The following is a 27,283-nucleotide window of genomic DNA, read 5'->3' as shown; positions in this document are numbered from 1 at the left end:
ATAACTGGTCAGGACCTGCTTCAGAGCCGAAACAAGAACTGTGACAAGTGAAGACTAAACTTTACACAAAGATCTAAAAACTAGACAAAGTGAAAACGTGCTTCCCTTATATTTCCCCGTAATTGGATCAGCCCTAAACCTTCCTGGAAAGAATATGGTTTAAAAAAAAACAAAAACAAAACCTGAACACTAGATTATTTCAGTAAATACTCATTATTATCTCTCAATAGGCATAGCAATAAAACAGTGTACCGTGAGGCGTATTTTAAATATTTATTATAATTTATGAGGTAACAAGAATATTTCATTCAAGAAAGGAAAATCCTTGATTTTATATAAACTTATTAAATAGTGTTTTATACTATAAAATAACCAAGGAATGATAAAAATTGTTTTAAAAAAGGAATTTCGGAAATACCTTTCCCATAGACGATCCCAGCAAACTGAAAAGCAACACAAAATAAATTCACGGATCGGGAAAAAAAAATGTTTAGAGAAAAACCAAAAAGGCTGTTTTTTGTTTTTTTAAAAACCCTCTTAAAACCTCAGAACTATCTGCTAAAAAAGATCTTTGGGAGATCCCAATCAGTAGCAGCAGAAGCAACTGACTACTATGTATATGGATTGGTTGTTTCCCCAAATTAGACGCATTTTTACAATCTAAAAAATAAGCACCATATTGAATAAATTTGCGTAAAAGTCTTGGGGCAACATGGAAGTTAAGACATTTGAGAAATATAATCGTTTCTTTCATTTCTGGGATCAGTTTAGTGCACCTACCTGTACCAAGGATAAACTACCATCAAGCATGCATTTTGTCAAGAGGTTTGACCACAAATTTAAAAATGTCCAGGAGGGCACAGATTTTACAGACCATCCTATTTACTTTTCCATATATTGCAGGCAGATCAATCCCTTTAAATGAGACCTTCATTAGCCTCTGTCAGCATTAAGCTTAAATCCCTTAAGATGCAGGGTTTTTATCCTACTTTGGAACACAGAAAATCCCTATTTATTTCAAATGAGGCCAGTGGGTTTTCTAGCTCTGCACAGTGAACAGCTGAGACCTTTTCTAGGGAAACCAAGCACCAACCCATTTTTTACCTTTTTCTTCAGCACTGAAGCTGCAAACTACCTCAACCACATAAGCACAAGTTAACAGTGCAGACATAAATTACATTCCCAACTTCTGAACCTGAAAGAAAAAACACACATTTGCATGTAAAAACCCACTCTGGAACTCAGCATGTTCCTCTGAGGATTAAGACCTACGGATACCAAATTAGCAACTGATCTGACAAATAAAAGGTTTGCTGACTTAAAAGGAACACTAGTTTTGCAACCACCTGTCCAGTATCTGAAATATAACGAGACCTTCTAAACTGGTTTAATAAAATTCAAAATTTGCTAGATCTGTAAATTCTTCAGGGAGGCTCTAGTCTAAGAATTAGAGTAAATTATTCCTTTGTTTCTCTTGCATTTATACAACATAAATACCCCTTTCATTCCTTTGTCAGAAAGAACCACCAGACACAAATAAACACGCATCAAAATAAAGTTTAATTATGTCACAAATATCCACTTTGCACTATGTAGTATCATCACTACTAGTAGGCAATATAAAAAGGCTTTCTAGCATAGGTAAACCATGGGAATCATGCGGTCCTTCAGGAAGACATACACGCAACACACACACACACACACTGAAAGCTGCAAAATAATGGGCGAGACTCGTTTTACCACAACATTCGATCACAATGCACCAAAATGCACACTGAAAATGCTTATTAAAGGAGAGGGCAATCCAAATCTTGAGATACAAAGTAATACACTAAGCTTGTTTTATTTTCTTGTTGCTGTTGCCAATGATGTGATCGATATCATTTCACACTGGAATGGAGGTATCTGGCCAGCTTTTAAAAAGACCAGCTGATACATTCACTACTTGGGCAATTACTAACAAGAGGACAGTGTTCAGATATCTCTACAGTCACATTCTAATTTGAATTTCAAGTCTAGGTCAAACTGAGGTCTTATGCCTGGGATATCCATGGTTTGCATGCTGTTTTCTTTGGTGACACCTGTAACAGTATTTTTCAAGTACCTTGGTAAATCACACGGCCAAGTCCAGCTGGAGCATAAACCAGGCCTTGAAACTTAATGTTCCTAGAATTGTTAAGCGTGCTATCCACATGCCTAATTTAAAAGCTAACAGTGCTCTTAAAACTACCTCCAAGTGTGCATTTTCAGAAGTATAATGGGTGCAATCCAACTCCATAAAAATCAATACGATTTCACCACCACAAATTCTGCTATTGTAATGTTAACAGAAGTAGAGTATGTCACATTTTCCCCTCTGATTCTTTGGCTATAGCAAAGTCAAGACTTTTTAATGTTTTGCAATGGTGTAAATGCTGCCATACAGAAGCATCTGAATTAGAAAGCCACCTGCACCTGCTCAGTTTCCTGCAATAATGTTGTATCAGGCATCCTGGGCTATGAGAGAAAATCAAAATGGTGGTCAGGTCTGTAGTCACTGCTATCGTACGTCCAGAGCAAAGGGGTGGACTTTGTAAAAAAAGAAGAAGGTGGTGGTGGTGGTGGCCAGGACCACACAATCAAAGCCCTACCTAAACACATAGGAAAAAGAGATGGGGCTTCAGTTCTGCAGATGCCTATAGCCTTGGGAGTTGGATGCTAACACTGGCCTTACATTGATTCAGTTCTCCCAGATGTGCATCTGTGATTTGGATCTGACAGAAACTCAAGGCTCTGCCCCCCACATCTCATTATATTCCCCCATACAAGCTCTCGTGTTTCTCCCAGAATTCAGGATCTTACAGATTGGAAGTGGCTCTCAGCAGGACATAAAACAACAAGAAGGAAATTCCAAACTCTTTTATTAAGAGAAGTGGGGAGGGGAAACCCTGGACAATAGCAAAGCCAATATAAAGGCAAAAAACATTTCCCATAACTAGAGATTTGGATTACCCTAGGACACTTGATTTTATCAGTAAAGACTTGCCTTTTGAAATGGTACACGCTTTACTTGGAAATTTGACATCGATCACCAAAGCAAAGAGAAATGCCAGGGATAATAGAAATGTGGGGAGAGATACTGGTTGACTGATTAATTGATCCATCCATCCAACGATTCAGTGCAAACAGAAGAAAATTCAGATTAAGGGAAATCTGAGTACAGAAAGTTCAGATGCTACCCGACAGCTGTGGAAACTCCAAGACGGGCGAGGAGAGAATAAAACATTAGGCGAAAAGGTCAGATGGGAATTGCTAACTTCCCTTTGCATAAGCATTTGCCTCATATTGAGCACTGTTGGTGGTATATTTATTTAATATGGACGTAGTAGCAGCGGCAAAGAATATACTTGACACAGTACCACCTGCTCTCGTTCACGTCTATTTTCCGGCCATAATTTTAGAACCTCAAATCATAAACTAGTTTCTGACATTTGTTTAAATTATAAGTCCATGTTTTCATGAACCACAGATGGGGAATGTACTAAATAGGGCAGAAAAAGACACATGCAGACAAAGGATCCAAAGTGGGAGATATTATCAGCAACATCATACGTAGTCAGCATTCTATTTTTATTTTATTTTTTTTTTAAAACCCAACTCTTCCACCAAGCAGTGAATTCTGGGCTCTCCCCACCAGTTCAGACTACAGAACTGCTGCTTGTCAAGAAAGTGCCTGGAAGTCATAAGCAGCCCGGGGAGCAGAGTTCAGTTGTGCTCAGAATCGCGGAGTCGGCATCCCACCGCGGTGATGAGGGCAGCTCCTTTGCCACTGCCATCTTCTGAAAGCAGGAATGTCACATCGCATTTGGGTGCCAGCTCCTTTGCCGTTTGGTGCATGATCCTTGAAAAGCTGCAGAAAGCACAGAAGGTGTGAAAGGTCCTTCTTCCACCCAACTGAAAATGGCACCGTCATCAAAACAGTTGGGATGGGATTCGCCTTGCAGCAAGCAGGCAAGAACAGCCTCTGCGAGAAGGTCAACGTCTGCAGGATGGTGGGCACAGCGGAGCGTGAGAATCCCTGCCCTTCGCCATGTGTGGTGATGCCACACATGTACAAAAGGGGCAGAGCATCTTTTGCAATGCAACACCCATTATCTTGCAGATTTTGGCTCAACTGGCAGATGCCCATGTAGGCAGGAATGACTGAGATGCGGAAGTGTTTTTCCCATATTAAGCCTAAGACTTGATGCTAGTGCAAATGAATGGCCACAGATATTATACAGAATAATGTCATATAAATTTTATAGAACAGTCTTCTTCAACTTGGTGTTCTCAAGATGTGCTGAGACTGCTTTTCCTAGAACTGCCAACCAACAGCCTTGGGGGAGGCTGCTAATACAGAAATGCCTGGCAGAAACTGTCAAAGGAAAGCCAGATGCAAAGACTGGCACGGGCTCTACGCACCGTCAAGGACATGGGTGAAATAGGCAGGCACTTCTTTTCATTCACACAGAAACAAGAATCAATAACCTCTCAAGTTACCTACGTAATCCATCCTCGATTTATCATTCAGAAAATAATGCTGGAGGAAGAGAGTGTGCACCAATCACATATACCCTATGTTTGTAGTTGGAAATAAATGGCCACATATAATTTATACACACATGTGCATATACTGCACATATAAAAGGTGGAGCAACATAGGAAGGAAGACTAATCTGTGATAGCTTCCACCCAGTAAGGCAACCTTACACCTTCAAGAAGTTTCCACCCTGCCAGCTCTTCCATCCTCTGAAAACTACACAACTCACAATGAACCACCATAATACCCCACGCTTGCATTGACATGTAACAGCGGGGCTGGGGGGAGGCTGCTTAGGAGATTGGATTACAGCATTTCCCACTCCTACAACATTCCCCCCACACAGACTGGAGGAAGATTTAAGCCACTCAGAATCCAGCATTTTCTCCCTACCCAGGCAAACAACTCACACAAAATACTTACTGTGGATGAAGCTTGTATAGTGTACCATCTACACCCACGGTTATATTCAGATGCTCCAAGCCTCTGTTCTCCCTTATTTTATCTACAACAGCAGCCATTCCAGCCCCACACATCTGAGCGGCTCTCCGTGACACGGCTCCACATACCGTCTTCACAATTATACTGTCATCACAAGTGCTGTTCAGGCCAAGCTGCTGGAGGATGGTACGGACCTGAAGCAACGCTAACCTATCACTGTTGAGAAAGGACATGAGGGTAGAGTCAGGTACATGAAGTACTTTCCAAAGCTAAGCATCTCAGTTGAGGGCCAAACTAGCTCAGGGATCTCAAGGAAAATGACTATTTTCAACATTAGGCAAAATAGCTCTGGGGAAAGATTTCACATTTGGAGTATCTCTGAACCCAAGCCCACATCTCTTCAATTTTAGCCCTCATCTAATGCTCTTGTAATGTTTCACAATATAGCTGCAAAAAATGTCTAAACAAACACGTCTGGCAAGGTAAAACTATAACGTCTCACGCACGCAGACATTCCTTTGAGTGCACTTCATTACCTCTTGCCTGGTTTTTAAAAGACCTAGTCAAAGAACCTGGGAGAGGATTGCTCCATTGTACTAGAGACAATCACTGAAGAATCAGATGTTCTGGAGATGTTCAGCATTACTCCTCAGTTTTTATATTAGTATGTTCCTACATTATGCCCAACAGCCAGTTTGGTGTAGTGGTTAAGGCTCCAGGCTAGAAACCAGGAGTTCTAGTCCCGCCTTAGACACAAAGCCAGCTGGGTGACCTTGGGCCACTCACTCTCTCTGAAGCAAAATTCATTAAATAAACAAACAAATAAATAAAATATTTCCATTCTGATACCAGAACACTGGTATTGCAGAAACCTGTTATGTGAAAGGCATTTTAGACTGTCACTCCAAGAAAAAAGGTGGATAGTTTCCTTCAAATCCAACTTAATTCTAGACGATTACATGGACAGTTCTTGCCACTGCCTTGTTTCATGACGTTTCTTGACTTCACAAGTTTGGGATCTTCCTGTGATCCCTATCTAAGTACTAAGCAGCCCTGAACCTGGTTAGCTTTTGTAAAAGCAATCAAGACCAGCTAGATGGTGAGGACAAGTATTAATGTCAGTTTACAGAGAAAATGTTAAATGAGATGGCTAAGGAAAAGTAACTGTTAGTATACTGAGATAATAACAAGCTCCATTCCAGATATATTGTGTGCCCTTACCTCTCAATTTGTGAAAGAAACTTGGTTTCAAAAATGCCCCTAGTTTTCAGTGTCTCTGAAATTTGACCTCTGAAGAGGAATCCTCTTTTTGTGAAGTCGATCAAAATGTTACGAACAATTTCCCCTAAATACATTCCACTGATCATCTTCTCATACCTACAATCATGGACGAAAACACTGGTTCAGAAACGCTGTTAGCAAGAATGACAGAAATTAAACATTTTTATAGAGAACAAGATACTTTTTCTTTGGGAAAGAATTATAAGCATTGGATCACTTCAGAACTGGATCATTTAGCTCAGAACTGATTGGCAACCATCTGCCCCGATACACAAACTTTTTTCTCCTTTCTTGCAAGAAAAGGTTTTTAAAAATCTACTGTAAGGATAACAGCAGCATGTTGGAGAGGAGAATTTTTATATCACTTCATTTACATGAAACAAAAATGTAAAAACAAGGCAGTAAGTATTCCCCCGATTCAGAAATCCATGTGACCTGAGAAGCCGTGTCCCATGCTCCTTTCACATCCGTTAATGAATATGACAATCCTTCCATTTCACACATTTCCAATCTCCTCTGTTTTCCTATACAGGTGGTCCTCATTTAGCAACCACAATTGGGAGCAGCAACTAGGTCACTAAGTAAAGTTGCCACTAAGTGAAACCGCAACTGTGTTTACAATCTTACTTCAGCTTTCCTTTGCTTTACAGACCTGCCAAGGTCGTAAATGTGAGGATTGGCCATAAGTTACCTTTTCATCATTGTTGTAATTGCAAATGGTCACTAAATGAGGCAGTCACTAAATGAGGACTGCCTCTATTGACAGATTATAGGCCAAAGGAAGGGAGGAAAGCACAAAGGATGCTTTCTCCTGGAAATCTGGAGTTGGGGAATGATAGCAATTTGCTGTTTTTATTCTTCCACGTTGATCAGGAATCAAATCTGTATCTCCCAAAGTTAAACCAACAGCTGTTTCTTCTCATTCCACTATAAAGATTTCTGAGCATGTTCTGAGTCTCCACTGCTGACTTTGGGAAGTCAAGAACTCTGTGTGTGTGTGCGCATATGTGTGAATTATGCATATAGTTAATTCTCTTGGTTTATCATTAAGAATAAAGCACTACTGTTTTTAGTACAAGGATGCTCAGAATTTTTTAGTACAGACTTCTGAAAACTTAGGGAGACCCACTGGTTTTATACGTCCCTTCCTCTGATGTTTCTTCTTCCCCTACCCCAAATGGGAAGCACATAGAAGCTGGCAGATAAGATTGTTGTAAAAATATGTTTGATCTTTCTGAAGTTACAAGGAACCTTGAGCTTTTGCCAAGAAATCTCCCACACACCCCAAAAAACCCTTAGAAAATCCTAGTACTTTTCAAATCAAGGATAGTTTTTGCCCATCTTTAATAGTGGTAGATAAAAATATTTCTGACTTCACATTGGATTTTTGCCTTCTTGAGTGTTATCCTTAGGATCTTGTAAAAAAACCCACAGCCTCAGTAATTGTATTGCTCCATGCACCCAACTGGTGATAATCCCCTCTGCTGGAAAAAACGCCACACAACTTCACATTTCTCATCATATTTCAGAAAAAAATAAATACGTACCTTTGCTTGCCACTATTTAACGAATATTCATCCACAGCTTTGTCATAGATAGTCCTAATGTCATCTAGACATCCATTGTCCCCAAAGGCACCCCATTCCATATTCACACACATCCTTCCCTGGTCTCCCTCAACCATTTCAACATTTCTCATTTCCTCCATGTAGCACGCATTGCTTCCAGTTCCTACAATAAGGAAATAAACAAGTTCATAACCAGAACAGCAGTTCGTTGTTATCTTCCAAGAGTAGGGACATGCAACTTTCTTGGCTTGACTGCTGTACCAGTTATGGGCATTCAAAAGGGGGCAGGGGGCCAGAGACAAAACATGTATCTTATGATCATGATACAAACCCAGAGGTGGAGACAAAAATATACTCCGCTCAGCTGAATTCTAGAATTTTTTTTCTTCCCCAAAAAGATTAGACTGAGCAACAGTAAGTTTTCCAAAGTCATCTTGTAATCTCCATAGCTGAACAGGAATGTGAACCTAGATCTCAGTTCAGAAACACAAATAACTAATAAAAGGCATCTATTTGTCTATCAGTTTGTTAATGGTTTTCAACATTCCTGACAGTGACTTTAGCTTTTACAAAATATAATTAAGAACTACCCATACTGCACAAGTTATTAAATCCAACCTGTATTTGCAATTATGTCACCTGCTAAACCAATTTTCAGAAAAATACTTTTTTTTAAGAACTTTATTAAGTTTTAAAAAGCAAGAGGTTAAAAACTAACAAGAACTAATAGTCAAGAAGAGTAGAAAGCAAGGAAGTTAGAAATAAAGAAAGAAAACAAAAGTGGTAGAAAACAGAAGAAAAAACAGGAAAAAATACAAAAAGAATAACTTCTGACTTCTTATACAGCAGATATAAATGAATCATGTAATAACCTCTTACTCTAAAACTACATCTTAAATACATATTTTATATAATCTATTATATTCTGAAAAATTCAATCCTGAAAAGATACAAGCAGTTGAAGAGGTCCTGGCAATTAAAGAGGAAAATGGGAGATTCTGGCCATCTTCTTGCCAAATATAGCCAATAGCTCCACGTCCAACCCACCAGGAGAGCACAAGGTTGGGGAAATCTGGCAAAGATAGGACTGCAGATCAATGTGTCTTGTTTACGCTGCATGGATCTAATAAATCTATACAGCTGGACTGGACTGACAATTGTCATTGATTTTCTAAAGTTTCAAGCAAGATTTTCCCCAGCCTCTTGTATCTCTGGCAATTCCCATCTATCTGTTCTTGATTTCCAACCAGACTTGATTTGGATCACTGTTTCACACTGGTAAGAGTCAAAGTTAGAGATCTTGAGACTTCACTGCCTTCTTCTTTGGGTCACCTTCTGTACTAACTTCAGAATGGAAAATGATCCTGAAATTAAGATAATCTTCACCCAGGAAGGAAGAGAAAATAGAAAAAAAAGTACCCTAGTATAAACACAAAACAAAATCTACCTTTGCCATTTTCTCAATCTAGGCTTTCTAAATCAATCCACTCCCCAATAAATGTGTATAACTTATCTGCATAAATGAATATGTAAATATACATCTATATCTATATCTGCCATAAACCAGACTCCAAAAAAGGCCAGGGCCAAAATGAATTTTAAAAAACACGTAATCTTAACTGAATTTAAAACTCTTAAAATTAATAGCCCATAACACAGGGTATTTTATTTATAAAATTAACTGATTCCCCCATCTGCATAATCAACCATTCTCTCTCATATACACAAGTCATTATCTTTCACAGCACACACACTGCCTTCCAGCACAAACAACAACAGAAAAGGAAATAAGGGGGATGGAGGTGGGGTCAGGAAAAGGGGTGGCAGCAATTGGAAATGAAGGGAAATAGAAAGCGGGGAATAAAACTGGATAGCAACGAAGGGCAGGGGAAGAGAGAAATGCTTTCGCTTGATGAGAAACCAAGTCAAACAGCTTTTTCCAAGCATAGCTAAGTGCGATCCCCAGCCATCCATACTTCCTGGCCATACCCTTTGCCAACACCTTCTTCTATTCTTATCTGCCTTCTGAACTCACAGGTGGGGGAAAAGCCCTTTTCCCAGGGTAACCAATACTAAGACTGAAGAGCACGTAACAACTGCTTCTGCAAAAGCTTCTGATTTGAGAAATGTAAACATCAGATTGGTTAGAATATATAGTAAAATTATTAAAATAAAAAGGAAGGTTTGGCATAGTTGAAAACATATGATCTGTTGTGTGAGTATTTAAATAATATTGAACTCCTCGACAAAATTTAAAGCAAGCCTCAGACATACCCACAATGAGTCCTATTTCACAATTCGGATCTTCATAGGCACAAGTCATCATAGTTCCAACTGTATCATTCACTACAGCCACAACATCCAGTTCAAATTCCTTTAAAGAAACAACCACCGTTTTATTTACAAAAAAAAGTCAAGCCAGCTTTTATTATCTGTTCTCTGCTATTTACCAATACCCTAATGATCAGGAAAAGAGGGTTTTCTTTCAATTGGTAGCAATGAAACATTCTTGCTACTAATTACAAGTAGAGCATCATCCTCTCCAACCTGAGAATACTAGGTTGAGGAAATGTCACAGTAGTGTTAGCTACTGGCTGACTTGACCGGTCTGGAAAAAACTAGGCCTGGCTTCTGGTAGCAGCCTGGAATGAAAGCAGTTGATCCCAAGAAGAAACTGCTCTGAGCTCATATTACAAAGATGCATTAACAAGGAGTTTAAAGTACAATAACAGCACAAGAATTCCAGCAAGGGCTCCTTTCAACTAAGAAACACATATAGGCAACTGATATGGATATGGAGAATAATTCTGTTTCTGTTTCTTACACACTCTCTATGTAAAGGGAAGTAAGCTGGTCTCTTTTCCGAAGAACGGGAAAACAATCAAACAGGCTTTGAAGGTGGCTACTGGTCAGTCCAAGAATCAGCTCTCACACCAGGTTAGATCTGGTAGGACTTGGATGGGAAGCTACCAGGGTTATGGAACTGACTGAGAAGCTGATGAAAGGTCCCGGATGAATGCTAGTAAAATGTCACATGTCACCAGGAGTCAGGCTGAGTTTGATGATGGTGCGTTTTTTTTCACATACCAAAGGACAACTAAATTGATAAGGATTAGAAAATGCTGATTGTTACATTGCATATTTAGGGATATCTTTATTTTGCTCCATCCAGACTGCTATGTAATTTATTCTTTGCTAAGAAAAGAGAAAAAAATGCTAACCTCTATTTTAATTTTCTCTTCAAAGTCCTTTATTATGTAGAGATATTATAAAAGGTATATCAATTCAAAAGAGGATGGGTAAACATATAACCATGCAGTAACTGCTAACTGTAATTCTTACATGAAAGTAAATAAATAATAAAATGATTCCTGAGAGCTACTTTGCTAATTCCCAATCCACCACAATGATAAGATGAATTCAGATTTGCTGTGTTTTATCTTGTTTTATCTTTACAGCCACATTTCCTAATTTATTCGCCTTCTCAATGTTCCATCTACTTTTGCCAATGACTGAAAGATTAGCACTGACTCCACATCTTCCTCATCTACTTAAGCTGTCCAAACGACTGAAAAAGAAGTACAAATTGTTCTGTCAGAAGACTATTATCCTTTATTCTCTTACATTGTTTCAAATTTGCTGAACCACGTTGCTCCAATTTTATGAGAGCCACTCACAAGATGTAAGATCTGAAAGCAACCCAGGATCAACAATTTGACATTGTACATTGCGAGGGGTCTTCTGACAGTCAAAGACTATATAGGGATGATGTTCAAAAACAAAACTTTCCTTCATAAAAAAAACCCCCATCACTTATACTATGCAATATACTAATAATTACTGCATGGGATTAATTCTATTTCTTGTTCATTTTAATTTAAGCTTAAAATGAATCTCTACGCAATTTAGCACCCTCCAGGTATTTTGGGACTACAGTTCCCAGCATTTCTAGTCAGAATGGACAATGGAAGGTTTGGATCCAACCAGCTGCAAGGCATCAATTTACAAAAAACTACTACATGGTGATTTATGTTGCAAAGCTCAGATTCTTTCATGGCTCTATAGCCAAAGTGAAGAAATTTATGCATCATCTATAATTTTTTTTTAAAATAGCAAGTTGAGAAACTTCCATTTAACAATTCTGAAAAATGAAAAATTCAAATACATGTATGAAAAAATATAGTTTCTCCCTTCTACCAGAACATAATACCAGACACTTTCCAATATATCTGGCAGAAGATGCTACAGGCCCCATCTGTTAGGGAATTACACTCAGCGGGCCCAAGGAGGCTTGACTTCTTTGCCACGGCACCTGCCTTATGGAACATTCTCCCCCATGAAGTGAGATTAGCTCCATCCCTACTTACTTTCCAGAAGTCCCTCAAGACCTGGCTTTGCCATCAGCCTGGGGGTCTCAGGGGACCAATGAGATTTTGAGGTGGCTCCCTTGCTAATTTAATCTCTTTTGTGCTGTATGCTTTTTAACTTTTTAATAATGATTTGGTTTTTTACATGTTTTATTGTTTTATATCTTTGTTGTACACCAACCAGAGTCACTTCTTGTGAGATGGGTGGCTATATAAATTTGATATATAAATAAATAAAAGATACAGACTTAAATGCAACAGCATGGACCTTACATTAACCCATTTTTGTCTCCCAGTCCTTCATGCTAACAAGGATCTGCTAAACCTGCCCTTCCAGAATGTTCTGTTCCTTCTCTGTCCTAGTCATTCCAGTCTCAGGATGGCCTGGCCAGCCTGGTACAAAGGAGAAACGCAATATTCCATAATTCTCCAAATTAATATTCTGCTCCTAAACAGTTGACATTGTCTATGCCTACTGAGTTAGTCATATTGCTATATTCCCACCTATCTATGCTGTAGGGTACTGATGGTGTTCTGTTTTTTTTTGGGGGGGGGTTGGTGCCTTAGAGTCATTGTTGACTCCTGGCAACTGCCTGGACAAGTTCCTGAGGCTTCTTGGCAAGATTTCAGAAGTGGTTTGCCCTTGCCTTCTTCCTAGGACTGAGAGAGCGTGACTGGCCCAAGGTCACCCAGCTGGCTCTCTGCTGTAATGTGATTCAAATTAGGGTAGATCTTAATATTGGGGTCTCTAATTCCATTCACAGAACAGGCCAATCTTCAGAAATGGTACAGAATGAGGAATTTGCTCACACTAATTCAATCCATTATTTTCTGGGACATCGGGGGAGGGGGGGCTCCAAAAAGTCAAGATGGCAGTCACAATCAGCAATTGAAGCTCTGTCCTTTTTAAAACGCTTTGCACATGCAACACGTGTACACAGGCAGAGCTTCAACTACATAGTTATGTCTTCCATCTGGCTTTTTTTTTTTAATATTCCCCTCCTCCATGAACACTTCTGATTACACTGTTTTGATACATTTTGCCAAAAAGCAACATATTCTTATTAACATTAGCAATAACAGTCTAATGGGAAACCCATTTATATAATTTTTGAGTAGATCAGATATTTATTAAGTCACCACCAAGGAGCACTACTCCACCAAGGACTGGCAAAAGCTGTTACAACCTGCACGCTTAGTTTCACCAGCATTTTCTTTGCACGTCCTTCACTTTACAGAAATGTACTATACTTTAAGACAGGGTTCCTCAACCTTGGCTACTTGAAGATGTGTGGACTACAACTCCCAGAATTCCCCAGCCAGCATGGCTAGCTGGGGAATTCTGGGAGTTGAAGTTCACACATCTTCATCGCCAAGGTTGAGGAACCCTGCTTTAAGAAATGCAGAGAATGTGAAGATACATCAGTGACTCAGACCAACAGCACATTAATCAAAATCAAACGTTTATTATGGCCCATGGGCCAGAAAGATAGCACATTAATTTTAAAATTATCACAATCCTTCAATCTTAAAACAGATGTAACTCACCTCTCTTCTTTTAATTCCATCTCTTAGCAAATTAACAACATCCTCTCCTTCACAGTCAGTAGCCTTAAAACCCTTGGTCCAATTCAAAAGGATGCCCTAAAATGCAAAATAAATAAAGTCCCTTTCTGATTCTGTGCATGTGTTATTAGAACAAACCAGAAATAGTCACCAGAAGCAGTACTGGGCCAAAACAATTAATGAACACATATAGCAGCCATTTACTATTGCATGCCCTTGTAATCCCAATCTGTGTTGAGATTACAACTTTCAAAATTCCCTTGGTCAACAGGCCTCGTAGTTCCAACTCGTCTAATGGGCACTAGATTGGAGAAAGCAAAATGATGGCATTAAGACAACCTTCCATGACATTTATGCCCAGCTACTGTGCTTTAGGCCAAGCTACTGATACTTGGGACTAGAAGTAGACACCAACCTACATTTCTTCAGCCAGATCTAATGAAAGATTATTTACTATGCAGTATTACTATGCTAAATCTCCCACCCAAAAAAAGCCAAGTGAAGCAAGAAGAAACAAACTCTCAAGAGATAGGACACTCTCCTTTCCCTCCTTGCCAGTGTTTCTCAACCTTTAAGGTGTGTGGACTCCAACTGGCTGGGGCAGTGTTTTTCAACTTTGGCAACTTTAATACGTGTGGACTCCAACTCCCAGAATTCGCCAGCCAGCTGGGGAATTCTGGGAGTTGGAGTCCACACATCTTAAAGGTCCTGAAATTGACAACACTGCTCTAAGCTATAAATCAGCAATGTAAATTGATGGCAACCACTTATTCCCAGAAGTATCTATTTCAACCTCCATTTCAGGATCACTTTCAAGGCACAGTTTACAGCCATACATGGGGAGCAATTAATCTGGGAATAACTTTTTGATTGCTGCAATTGCATTTCAAACAAAGGAGCACAGCTTCTGTTCTGTATGCAGGAAGTCCCAGGTTGTCACCTGGCATTTCCAGGCAAGCTGGGAAATGCTTCTGTTTGAAATGCCAAAGAGAGCAGCTACGACTTAAGTGTAGACAGTACTAAACAATGTGAACCAAATGATCTGAAATCAAGAGAAGGCAACATCTCTGCTATGCCTGAGACACAGCAATCCATGTAGGCACAGAACTCACACCCAGATATTCTTCCCAAGGACATATTTAACCTGAAACCAGGGTTCTCCTGCTCCAAAGTCATCTTTATGGTTCAGCAAACAACAGTAGGACTTCTCTCTTTTTTCATCTGTTCTACTCTTCCATTCATAAAACGCCGAAGGAAATGGACCCTCAAAAGCAGATATGAACATTTACATTTATAAATAACAAGAGTCACTTACAGCATCTAAGCTGGTCTGTTTGCAGGGAAAAGAAAACGTAAAGCCCAGAGGGAGACAAGCTCCTTTTATTCCCATGTAATCCAAGAAGTCCGAAATGCAGGTGACAATGTGATCAAACAGCTAAGAAGAGAAAGAAATTCCTATCTTGAAATACAGCTTTTTTAAAAAATGTATTTTAAAAAGAATAACAACATAAAAGACATTCCATGTAATGCTCACCTCTTCTCCAGTCCCTTGCATAACTTCTATAGGAATTGAATAGATTTTATTGTGCATTTCCACCATTCTTCTTTTACCACTTCGGATCTTCACAAGCAAAACACGGAAATTTGTTCCACCAAGATCCAGAGCCAGGAAGTCTCCATTCTCTGCAAATAAAGCATTTTGGAACATTAGCAGTAAAGTTCTGTTGGAGAAAATAAAGGTTCTACTGTCTTCATGTCCTGCTTGTATGTATCTCATAGGCACCGGGTTGGCCCCCGCAGGAGGAAAACATTGCACTTAACAGGCCTTTGACTGTACAAGTCTTCTTAAGAATAGACACTGGACTAATTAATATAGCTAATTAATATAGAGCCACTAGCTTTGAAATGACAAAATCAAACATGGATCTTTCCAAAATCTGATAAACAATTCAGTGCTTTGGAGAACCGCAGAACTGCAGACAATGTACTTGCAAAAATATGCTAGGTTATTTTTGCTTTTCCACACATGGCAAACACCAAAGGAACAGGAGGATGGGAGTTTACTGGCCCATTACCCAGCTGCAAAGATCCACTGAAATTCCAGTTCAATACAGTGTAGGTTTGAACTACCTCCAAACTGTAAACACTTTTTACACAAGCACAAAGCCCTGTGCCTCTGTGAACACCCAGGAATAAGGTATGGCAAGATTTACAAAAAAAAGGAAAAAAAAGAAAAAGCAACGGCTGCCAAAGTCATATAATCCAGACCATACATAAGCTTTAAGCAATTTCCTTTTTTCCCCCAATCATAATTTAAAGGAGCATAGCCCCTACTTCTCTGAAAGTTGGCTGGCTTCATTGGTCAGAATGGTGTATCCCATTTCCTTCAATTTTTAGAAAGTTACAAGCACATCCACTCCACAGTTTTTTATTTTTCAAACAAATAAACAAACAAAACAAGGAACCTGATTAACCCCGTTTGGTTGATTGGCCTAAAAATGTACCGAAAAAGCAGAAAGGAAGGTGAGGCATGCAGTATTCTGGTATTAATATCCCACACCAACAGAAGTTGGATCGCTGAGCGATACTGAACATGATTGAGGAGCATCAGGTATGCAGGGTTTGCCACTAGGTGGCGATGCAGCTCCATCACGATCGAAAGGGCTGCGCCTTTCCAAAGCAATTCTGATGCAGTGCGGTTGTGATCTTTTTTCAATTTTCCTGAACTGAGAAATAAAAAGAGGAACAGGTACCCTTCTCTTCATAACAAACCAAAGCATGGATAATGGCACTTCGGATGAGAGAAAGAGAACAAATTAAGGGCCATATCAAAAAATCAGCTGGAAATAATGGAACGCTCTATTAAATGGTCAGCTGGTGTTTTGGACATAGCAGCTTTCAACAGCAACGGCTGGAGGAAGGTGCCTTCTAAAAAGTTATCTCAGCTTGCATCCTGGGAAAGCTGTAAAGTATCTGCTGGCCGCTTCAGATTCTTCCTTCACTGGGGGGGTGTCAACAGTGGTAGAATAAAGTCACATGTGGGCAGGGTCAGAATTTCCAGAAATTGGGGGGGGGGGGTTGGTGAGAGATGTGGCTTTGTTTGGTGAACTACCGCTTATATCCCATTTTCATTTTGTTTGCCGCTGAAAATCCAAAGAGAAATTCACCTAGTAACATACAGCCTTAGAGGACTAATTTGTACCCACCGGCCTGAACATTTTCTAGGCCCTTTACTGCTTTGTAAAATCCTTTTTGTACATTTCACATGACAGCGCTTTACTGTTCATGCTAGTGACTCCATTAGTGGCTTGCAAATGTTTTGCATTTTTCTCTCTGTCCTGGAAAAACAATCCATCAATATCTCATAAAATTACAGAATCTGAGGATAATCAACCAGTAGCAGATCCTTGATTGGTGGGTTCCAGCCTTAGATACTTTATGTAAAAAAAAAAAACAACTTTATTCTGCATCAATCTGGGGCTCTTCTGATTTTTGGATTCCCGTGCCCATAATTCCAGAGCACTGGTCATGCTGGTTGGGGTTTATGGAGGCTGTAGTCTGAAATATCTAACGGGCATCAGACCAACCATCTCCCCTAAAGGTGACTTGAGGCATTAGAGAGCTACCTGTCCCGTCAGGGGTGCTGCGGACAAAGGTGGGCAGCATCTTGACCTTGGCGTGGTCGTGTGACTTCTTCCTGAGGCCAGCCTCCATCTCCATCCTCATCCGCTTCTTCACCTGAAGCAGCTGTTCGTTGGTGAGCTTGAATTCTGCCAGGGTCTCGTCGATCAGCCGGTGCTGCTCCGACAGCCGATAAGCTACTGCTGTCACAAAGGCAGCCCCCTTCCCGCTGCCGCTCTCAGAGAGCAAGAAACGCACATCAGAGTCAGGCACTAAGCGTCGCACTGTTTTGTGCAGGCGTCTGGAGTATCTAAGGAATAAGGGGGGGAAAAAATCAGTGTTAAATCATCTTTAGTTTGATGTACATCACGACCACCTTGGGCCATCGTCAGCATCATTCCCATCATGCTAACCACTACTGCTCCCTATACAAAAGTATCAAACCAATTCATATGGTATCTAGGAGTAACTTGACTTATGATCACAATAGGAACCAGAATATTCGTCGTTAAGTGGTGCAGTCATTAAGCGAGGCACCATGTGACCGCACCCTATTTTATGACATTTTTGTGGTCATTAAGCGAATCACTGGAGTCAGTAAGTGAATCATGCAGTTGTTAAGTGAATCATGTGGTTCTCCACTGATTTTGCTTGTCAGAAGCTGGCTGGGAAGGTCGCAAATGGTAATCATGTGACCCTGGGACACTGCAACTGTTGTAAATATATGCTGGTTGCCAAACGCCCAATTTTTGATCACGTGATCATGGGGAGGTTGCGGCAGATTTTTCAACGCTGTCGTAACTTCGAACAGTTGCTAAATGATGGTCATACATTGAGGACTACCTGTATTTGGGAAATGTAGGGGGTGACCTGGTCCCACAAGGCAACGATAGTATTTGTATACAAGAACTGAGGATAAATCAATGGAATTGAGACCTGCCAAAACTATCTCTGCCTAATTTGTTCAACTGATTAATATAGTTCTGCCCTCAAGAAAACAGAAAAAACTTTATCTTAAAAATCCCATACATTGTGAGAAATAGCAGTACATGAATCTTGGAGCAACAGGCACAAAGACGACATGAGCAACTCCTTCAGGAAAAAAATCCCTCTGTCTCAAGACAATTAAAAAGAATTAGAGTTACATCTCCAAGTGCTGAAAACTGAAACAACTCCTTCAAAATACAATTTTTAAGCATTCAGGCAGGAGGAATGGAATCACGGTTTATTACAAGTAACAAAAACGTTCCTTTCGAAAGGTTCAGACCATGCACTTCTTTACAGCTTTCAAAGGAACCCAGTACAAAGAAAAGATCATCTAGAACATGACAACTTATCTTGTCCTGGCACTTTGGTAACAATGTTTGTGTTTCACATAGCACACTAACTGGGTTACTAAATTAAACTCTTGGTTTGCCCAATATAAAAAAGCCTTGTTTTTCCTAGGAATATGGAAATTCAGGCAGTCACTCATGCCCTAGTCAGCTCACGGCAATGCACTCTACATTGTCTGTCCTTGAAAACCAACCAGAAGCTTTAACTGGTCCAGACTGCAGTGATGGGAATGCCTCAGAATGTCGACATGACACTGCTGCTTTGCAAAGCTGTACTGGTTCCCAGTATGCTTTTGGGTGTAATTCAAATTTCTGGCCATCATCTGCAAAGCCTACATGGCACAGGACCAGGTTATTTGAGGGACAGTCTATGTCCTATGGTTTTTGCCCAGCTGGTACAAGCCAGCAGGGTTGGCATGCTCTGGATTCCTTTGATTAAACAGTGCCATCTACTGTGACCCAGGAAGCATGCCTTCTCTGTAGCAGTGCCTGCCCTCTGGAATGAGGCCCCCCTAATATCCATGGGACTCCTACCCCATTGGCTTTCCATAAGGCCTCAAAGACCTGGTTGTCCTCCAGGCCTTGGGTTAAGATGGATGGAGCCCCTTGTTGGATGTCTTTTTATCTATGTTTTGTACAGAGTGACCAGATCCCATCTTCTTTTGTTCTGTACTATGTTTTTATTGTTTATTATATTGATTGCCACCCAGAGTTGGTTTTAGTTGGGTGGTTCAAATTCAAATAGGGATGGATGGATGGATGGATGGATGGATGGATGGATGGATGGGTGGATGGATGACAGATAACTTTCCCATTGTCTTCTTCCAGGATATTTTTCAGCTCCTTAACAACCCTGGCATTTCCTCAGCGTCTTCCATACAACTATTAACCAGGTCCTGAACAGGTAAGAGGGGAAAGAAGCATGGGAGTCCACCATCCCCATACCTTCATGCATGTGCATCCATGGAATACTCAGCAAAATATAATAGAAGCCACAGAGCACTGCACATTACAGACATGTTATGGCCAGATGTGGCAAATGGTTTGTAAATATTGTCTTCTGTAAGTAGCTATCCATATTAAGGATGCTCAGGATATGGAGTGTCCTCATATCTATCTTATTTAGCTATGTTTCAGGTTCCAGCCTGTGTTGTTAACTGTCCGCATTTCCCTCTATGAAGAGCTATGCTTATTTAGCTCAAGTTCAGAGTATCAAATGCCAGCATGATGTGCTGCATAGCTGACCTTTGCTAGAGATGGCTCTTAACAGGTGCCAAGATATAATTATGGACTGCACAGGATCTTACTGTGGATGCATCTTGTAAAGGGATCCGTCCACCCCCACCGTGGTACGTAGCCGGCCAACTCCTTTATTGTCCCGCAGCTGATTCAAGATAGCACCCAGAACACTTGCTATCAGGTTTGCAGAGCGGAACGACACAATGGTGCAAACATGGTGGACAGCGATGCAGTCTTCATGGGAAGGCTCAACCCCAAGACGTGTCAGTATATCTTTGGCTTTATGCAAACCTTCTTTGCTCCTAAAACCAGAAGTGAAACATACTATGAGGTTCTAAAGTTCATAATTTGACCTGACAATCTGATAGCAAGCTACTGTCATGGGAATCTTATGAAGGTTCGGGAGAGAGATGGGAAACCTGGATGGATGTCACTGGATATTGTCTCCTACAAAGCACAATGACCTTCTTCTCAAGAGTATACAGTTCCGTAGTACTGGATTTGGAAAGAGGGCACTGTGTTTTAAAACTAATTTGCAACAAAGCAATCAATTAGGAACAGAATTTGTGATGTCTTTCTTTTAAATAAGCCACACAGACAGGAAGAAAGTAAAAAAAAATCAGATAGAAGGATACAGCTGCTGAAGGCATACATTAACATCTTATTTCTTTCTTGCTGCAGAGCTATATTCCACTATTTTCTTGTTGTTTTTTTGTTTTAGGAATGCTTTTCCATTTTAACTGTTTAGAAGTTGGACCCTGGCATACCAATTTTCTTCAAATCACACAAATATCTCCTCCCCTCCCAAACCAATCCTGCATAGACTGAAAATTGTGATTTTCAGGTAAAATGTATTAATGTAAGTATACCATGATAGCTATAATAATTCTGTGGCACAATGTTTGTGTTGTGCAAAACAAAAAGGTATAGATGGATGGATGCAATAATGTGAACTGAAATATGTTACCGTGCCCTAAGACCAAACTGTTGTGGAAGCAAACAGATCTAAAACACTTAATAAGGAGAAAATACTTCTGTAAATGCAAACTCAAACCATCTGTGCTTGAATCTGTGGCCTGTTTCGTAAGTCCTGAAAAGTTATTGGTGAACAATAGCCTAGTCACATCTGGCCTTCTAATCATTTGATACAGATACGATCAACACTTCAGAATTCTAGTTGTCAGAACAAACAGGAGTCTAATCCCCAAGGTTGCTGCATTTGAAAGGTAACGTCAAAAATAGATTCAGATACAGATTTCAGACGTATACATCAGTGGGGTTTAACACTGCATGTCAATATTATTTCTAGGGCCAAGTCAAGCTTTCTGAAAACAATGGCAACTATACCAGAAAAGAACATTACAGAATAAATTAAACATTCACAATTTCTGTAATTTAGAATCTTGCAGGTTCATTAAAATGGTAACCAAATTGTTGGCAATCTTCAACCCAAGATTCATCTCTAATGATCTCTGAATGCTGCAATATTAGCACTGCCTAGTAATTTAATTTTTAAAAATTGGATTAAATCCAGGTTTTGTCATACTTCAGAGTGACCAATGAAATTAATGATACTCAAGTGAATTGTGACTAATATAGTCCCATTTATTTCAATGGGTCTACTGTACTTACAACTTAGCATAAATCCAAGGCATTATTTTTAAAAGTTATCCAATAATTATTCTTAAAATCCATTGATGGATTACATCCAATTGAAAATCTAGCGGAAACTTCCAAACTACTTACTTCTCTATGGCAGAAACATCCTTAGTTTCTAATTTCCCTTTGGTTAAAAGTTCAGGAGTGATTCGCCCCTCAAAAAGGAGACCTTCTTTGGCCATTTTTACAAGGATAAGCCTGACAAGTTCACCCATGTACATACCACTGACCATCTTCTCAAATCTGAAAAGAAATGTCACAACAATGGAGTTCAAACATTCAAATTAATGTACAGAAGTACATCCTACTCAGCATCTGTAAGATTGCAGTTTTATGTTTAAAATCTCATTCATGTAGAAAGTTCCCATATGAGAATGATGGGTGGGATCCAAAGGTCTTCAAGAAAAGGCAATCAAGATGATTCCCTGATCCCAATACCTACTACATTCATATTCAGCTTTCCACACCATTCTGTTTCTCTACAGCAGGGTCAGGTTTTTGTTTTTGTTTTAAACCAAACCCACTTGCTTTCACATTTTTTAGCATTATTTCTGACAGACAAAAGCTTTAGAAAGGCATGATGGTGATATCATGACAACATGCACCTGAATAAGACCATTCCTTTAACGAATGTTGCTAGTTTGCTATGCCTGTCTGAAAACTTATCTAATTTCATTACTTTTCTGCCAGACTATGCCACACAGTTTGACTGACACTATTCTGTAGGCAAGGGAGCAGGGAAAGACTGAGAGTATGCACACTGAAAGGAATCCCAACCAAGAACTGTTGGTTCTATGCAAATTCCAAATTGAACAGTGTAAGTCATTAATAAATTAAGTGCTGTAGTCCTAATGCAACTGTTCAAGAAATTGTCCAGAGGTGCCCAGAGCTAAGAATCTAAAAGGAACTCTGTTAGACTAGACTATGTAAGATAATTATCAATAGTAACATAATCTCAATTACAGTTGCTTCCCAGGATTAAGGGAACCCCGATCAATCTCTCTGTCAAATTCAGTCCGGATGTCTTCTAATAAGCCGTCATCTCCAAAGGCACCCCATTCCGTATTAATGCACATGCGCCCTTCATCACCTTCCACCAGATCAATGTGCCTCATTTCCTCCATATAGCAGGCATTTGTACCAGTACCTTAAAAGAAGGAAATGGGATTCTTCAATATACTCACAAACACAAAATCAAAATGCTATTATGCATTATTCTAAGCAAAGAATTAGTACCAATAATTAAGCCAACTTCACAACGCTGGTCATCAAATCCACAGGTCATCATTGTCCCAACAGTGTCATTAACCACCGCCATGATGTCTGCATCATAATCCTTTAGAATGAAACAGAATATTTTCTTAGATCAAGCAATTTAATTATCAGTGTTGATCTGCATATTCTACTTGTCAAATCTCAACAAAGTTTGGCATGTCAAGCATGTTAGGCCAGCCTAAGGATCACAATTTTGTATTTTCTTCTTATTGCTACACACAAGACAGACTGTATCTTTGGAATGGAGTGTTATTTCCTTCTCAAAAAAGGCCCTCATCAAAAAATCAAGACTCTTCCATTTGTGACTCAGTCCGAGTCGTAGCCACTTTGGGACCAACAAAAAGGTTACTGTGATTTGTAGCTATGTTAAAAGAACATTCTGGCACATGCAGGTCCCATAAACATATATTCTTACCCACGCTGACTTGAGGATAACTCTCATTCAGAGGAGAATGCCAATGGACTTGCTTATATTATCCAGATTATTAATTTTAATTTCTTTTTCTTGCTGCATATGTGTAGCCTGAGCAAGCCCTTTCGCATATTTTTATTTAATATTGTCTTTTAGTCAAATTCTCTCTGTGGGTCCTTTCCCTAATTATCCTGATATTGTCAACTTAGTTCTGGATATTTTGGATATTTGAGTGCCAATTTTCTTGCCGGGTGATGACCGCAATAAAGCTTGAATGACTTGCTTCCACGTAAAATGGGTCGAAGGTTTTACAGTACAACAGTCTTTGTTATTTCAGAGTGGATTGTTTAAAGCAATGGCAGTTATGTCCATTTGAATATATTTAACATAGAAAATAGCCTGACATTATCTTGACTCAATAATTTTGCTAGGAATAAAAATGCTCTTAAATAAGCAAGTATCATATTATTTTCCAATAACACTGAGAAACATCAACAAAAAAGATTTAATTCATCTAACAAATTATGTCCCAAATCATCCAATTCCTATATGTTTTATACAGAGATGTCTGGAATACATTCTCACCCCACGTTTCTTGATGGCTTTGTTTAACAGCTTTACTACATCAGCTCCCTCGACGCCACTTGCTTTGAAACGTTTTGTCCACGTAATCAGAAAACCCTAGAAAAATTAAACTATTACAATACTGGCCAAATTACATGACATTCATGACATTTCTTTCCACCAAGATATCACTTATTTTGAGGGGTTGGTGGTGGAAGAGTTTAAAATAATTGAAAACCTGTTCAAATACGGGGCAACATCAGCAAACTTCCTACATGTCCACTTGCTGACATCCCAAGTGAGGTAATACAAGCAAAATCAAAATTAAATCAAAATATTTTGTTACAATCATAAATCAGAATACAAGCAATGCCACTGCATAAATATCCCATTGCTCACTTTTGCCACATTTATGACTCCCCATTCCAGACACTCCACAATTTTGGGACACAGTAAATGCATTCAAAGAGTACACAGAGAGCAAAGAGTACATTCACCCATATTTGTGCTCATATGCAAACTCTTCCAAAGGATTTCCAGAGTTTCAGGGGTCTTGGTATAATATGGTCCACACATGAACTTCTGCAGCTTCCCATAACCTTGCAATGCTGAATACTGAAGATGGTTTTAATTCAGTTGCTTACCATATGCAGTACTGAAGCAGTTGCACTGTAGTAGTGACAGCAGTATAGTAGCTGTTATTATAATGACAATACTACGTTCATATCATCAGATTCTTCCAGCTTACAATAGTTCAGTAGGAAAGTCCCTAATTAAATCTCTACCATCTTCTAGTACAGCAGCAAGCCAAAGAGCCTGGCCATGTTTGCATGGTGGTTAATTAGTGCCACCAAATCAGGTCTGATTCCTGAAGATGCTAGGGACAAATACTCACCATCTCAACTACTCTTTAATAATAATTGGTAGGTGTTCCAAAGACATCCTGGTGCTCTATTAGATCCTGCCCATCCACCATAAGAGTTGTCTTCTTTTGTGTCTACTTGTATCTAATAGTCATTTTTTCTCATCCATTATCCATTCATAGCACACATCTAAATTATATGAGATATGGCTTGCTAATCATCACCTCAAAGGAACAGTCTGTCTTTAGCTGATCCAGGACAGATCAGTGGCTTTTTTCTTGCAGTCCGGGGTATCTTAATAACCATTTCAAGATCTTTAATCTGAGGGCATCTATCTTCTTTCACTTGCTCTTTACCAGTGGGCAGCTTTCATAGCTGTACATAACCTCCAGAAAGGCCATTGCAGTAACTATTCTGATCCTCAGGGTCACGTGCCTTTATCCTTCATGATCCTATCAAGTGACTGTCCTTCTACCTAGAATTAATCTCCTCTTTATTTTTCCAGTACATTGTCCATCTTTATCTGCTCTTGAGCAAAGAAAATAGAACTATCTGGCACCTTCATATCTTTGCCATCAACTATAAGATCACTAAGCATACAAGCTGGTATTACTTTTGTCTTCTTCATACTTAACGTTGACCTAGATTTTTCGCAGTCCATGTTTATTTGCATAATGAGCTAAGTTTTCTATACTTTCAGCAAAGAATGTGGTGTTGTCTGCACATCTCAAGATGTTAGGTTTTCCATCTCTTTCAATCTTACCATTATTTATATTTGCTGCTTAAGTTACACAAATGTAGGGGCAATATGCATCCCTCTCTCATTTTCCTCCCCACTCTTTACACAACTTTATCCATCGTAATTCAGTCTGTACAGTAACTTCTAGTTCATTATAAATATTAATGACCAGGTGTTCTGGCATACCCATTAGCCTTAATATAGTCCATATGGGGCCCTGAAGACCTGGCTCTTCACCCAGGCCTTTGGCAAGAGGAAGCGAAGCACCCTTTGCATTATGTGGGGTTGTTTCTCTTTTGCTCATCTGGCTGTTGCTACCCTTGCCATCTTTTATTCTTTTATTTTTTTCTATTGTTGTATTTTTTTCTTGACATATACATACATGCACAGATACATACACACACACACATTCTGGCATTATCTATGCAAAGGCCTTGCTCAAGTCAATGAAACAAAAGGAAATCTTGTATTCTCTTGTTCTCTCCACTATTCATTTTATGCTAGATAACCTACGTCATCTCCCTCTCCCTTTTTGGAAACCTATTAATGTAGCATTTCTCTCCCTATGCAGGTGTCTATTTTTCTTTGTAAGATCTTATGCAAAACTTCCCTAGCATTAGGAATGAGCATAATGGTTTTGTAATCTGGGTTATCTGTTTCTTTGGTGTGCACAACCTTTTTCAAGTTCTAGATCACACCATCTTGCTCCATATTTGTTGGCACAGAGCTATTACAACTTGAATTGCCTCTTCTGTAGCTTTGAACAGTTCAGAAGGTACTCAGTGGCTATCACATAATACATTTGACCATGCCTTTCTAGAATTTCATACAACTGCTGCTTGCAAATACAAGGCATTTCTCATATAAGGCTGCTTGCAAATCATCCTCTATGATAAGCCTAATCCTACTAATTCTAAGGCAAACCATGAATTCACTCTGTAAATCTGTGATAGGCTGCAATTAAGAGCTACTGGCCTGATAACAGAATTCCCAGGAGGTGCATTCACCATTTAAATACCAGAAAGCTAAGTCTGAAGTGTGAATGCCCGTAATGAGTGCACCCAACTTATAAAGCAGTTTCCTATGTTCCAACTACAATGTAGAATCCACAAACCTGTAGTAAGTCATACCTCATCTAGTTTAGATTGCCTACATGGGAATGAAAATGTGAACCCAACAGGTAATTTCTTGTCCTTAATTTCTTGTTTCTCCATAAAGTCTCCCAGACATTCAGCAACATGATCAAAAAGCTGAAAAGGAAGCAAAACAAAGACAAAAGGATGTTAAGAAGTAATCTAAAACATTAATTAGAAAAGCATTACAAGCCATAATAGAAAAATGAGAAAAATAATTAGAGGATCCATACTGATAATAATTATTATTTTGGTGGCAACCGCTGATTACTTCACTGTTGCTGGGAGACTGCATCTCCATCAGAGTAGGATGATAATTTTACAGTATTCAATTTTTTTTATATTATACTTTAACAACAAAATAGCACAGAATTTAGGAAGCAACAGTGACACCTCACTGAAAAAGTAGACCAAATCTGATACAGTATTTCTGATCCACTTACAGATAAATGTTGTGGTTGTATGGACTAATTTTGTGATCATTCTTTATCTAAGGAGGCCAAGCTCAATGTTTCCTGGGCCGTGGCATTTCAACTATGTATTTTCCCATTTACCCAGAATATTGATCCCATGCAAAGTATCTTCTGTTATTTCTTAAAAGTACACACCCAGAAATTGCTTAATATTTAACATGCAAAATGGGTGTGTGTTTAATGCAGC

General features: G+C 39.3%; 2 protein-coding genes across 2 annotated transcripts in view; one reads left to right on the top strand and one right to left on the bottom strand.

The window, feature by feature from the left end:
- TACR2 (tachykinin receptor 2) overlaps positions 1-12,576 on the top strand; it is a 38,857-nt gene extending 26,281 nt beyond the window's left edge. The window contains exon 6 of the mRNA XM_088144330.1: positions 11,310-12,576. Coding sequence (XP_088000456.1) covers positions 11,310-11,322 — 13 coding nt within the window. The 3' untranslated portion in view covers positions 11,323-12,576. The remainder of the gene's footprint in view (positions 1-11,309) is intronic.
- The window catches only part of LOC103060616 (hexokinase-1), a 45,649-nt gene continuing 19,907 nt past the window's right edge, over positions 1,542-27,283 (bottom strand). The window contains exons 4-18 of the mRNA XM_007427495.3: positions 26,621-26,740; positions 23,910-24,005; positions 22,874-22,973; positions 22,601-22,784; positions 21,725-21,880; positions 20,047-20,280; positions 17,411-17,715; positions 15,319-15,467; positions 15,100-15,219; positions 13,767-13,862; positions 10,126-10,225; positions 7,831-8,014; positions 6,224-6,379; positions 4,985-5,218; positions 1,542-3,889 (exon numbers count right to left, since the gene is read on the bottom strand). Of these exons, the coding sequence (XP_007427557.1) occupies positions 3,745-3,889; positions 4,985-5,218; positions 6,224-6,379; positions 7,831-8,014; positions 10,126-10,225; positions 13,767-13,862; positions 15,100-15,219; positions 15,319-15,467; positions 17,411-17,715; positions 20,047-20,280; positions 21,725-21,880; positions 22,601-22,784; positions 22,874-22,973; positions 23,910-24,005; positions 26,621-26,740 (2,379 nt within the window). The 3' untranslated portion in view covers positions 1,542-3,744. The remainder of the gene's footprint in view (positions 3,890-4,984; positions 5,219-6,223; positions 6,380-7,830; positions 8,015-10,125; positions 10,226-13,766; positions 13,863-15,099; positions 15,220-15,318; positions 15,468-17,410; positions 17,716-20,046; positions 20,281-21,724; positions 21,881-22,600; positions 22,785-22,873; positions 22,974-23,909; positions 24,006-26,620; positions 26,741-27,283) is intronic.

This window comes from Python bivittatus, unplaced genomic scaffold (genome assembly GCF_059951505.1).
Source record: "Python bivittatus isolate LINGU-HERP-01145 unplaced genomic scaffold, Pbiv_v1 ctg000400_np1212, whole genome shotgun sequence".
Lineage (NCBI taxonomy): Eukaryota > Metazoa > Chordata > Lepidosauria > Squamata > Pythonidae > Python > Python bivittatus.
This window is presented reverse-complemented; position numbering and strand designations above follow the sequence as displayed.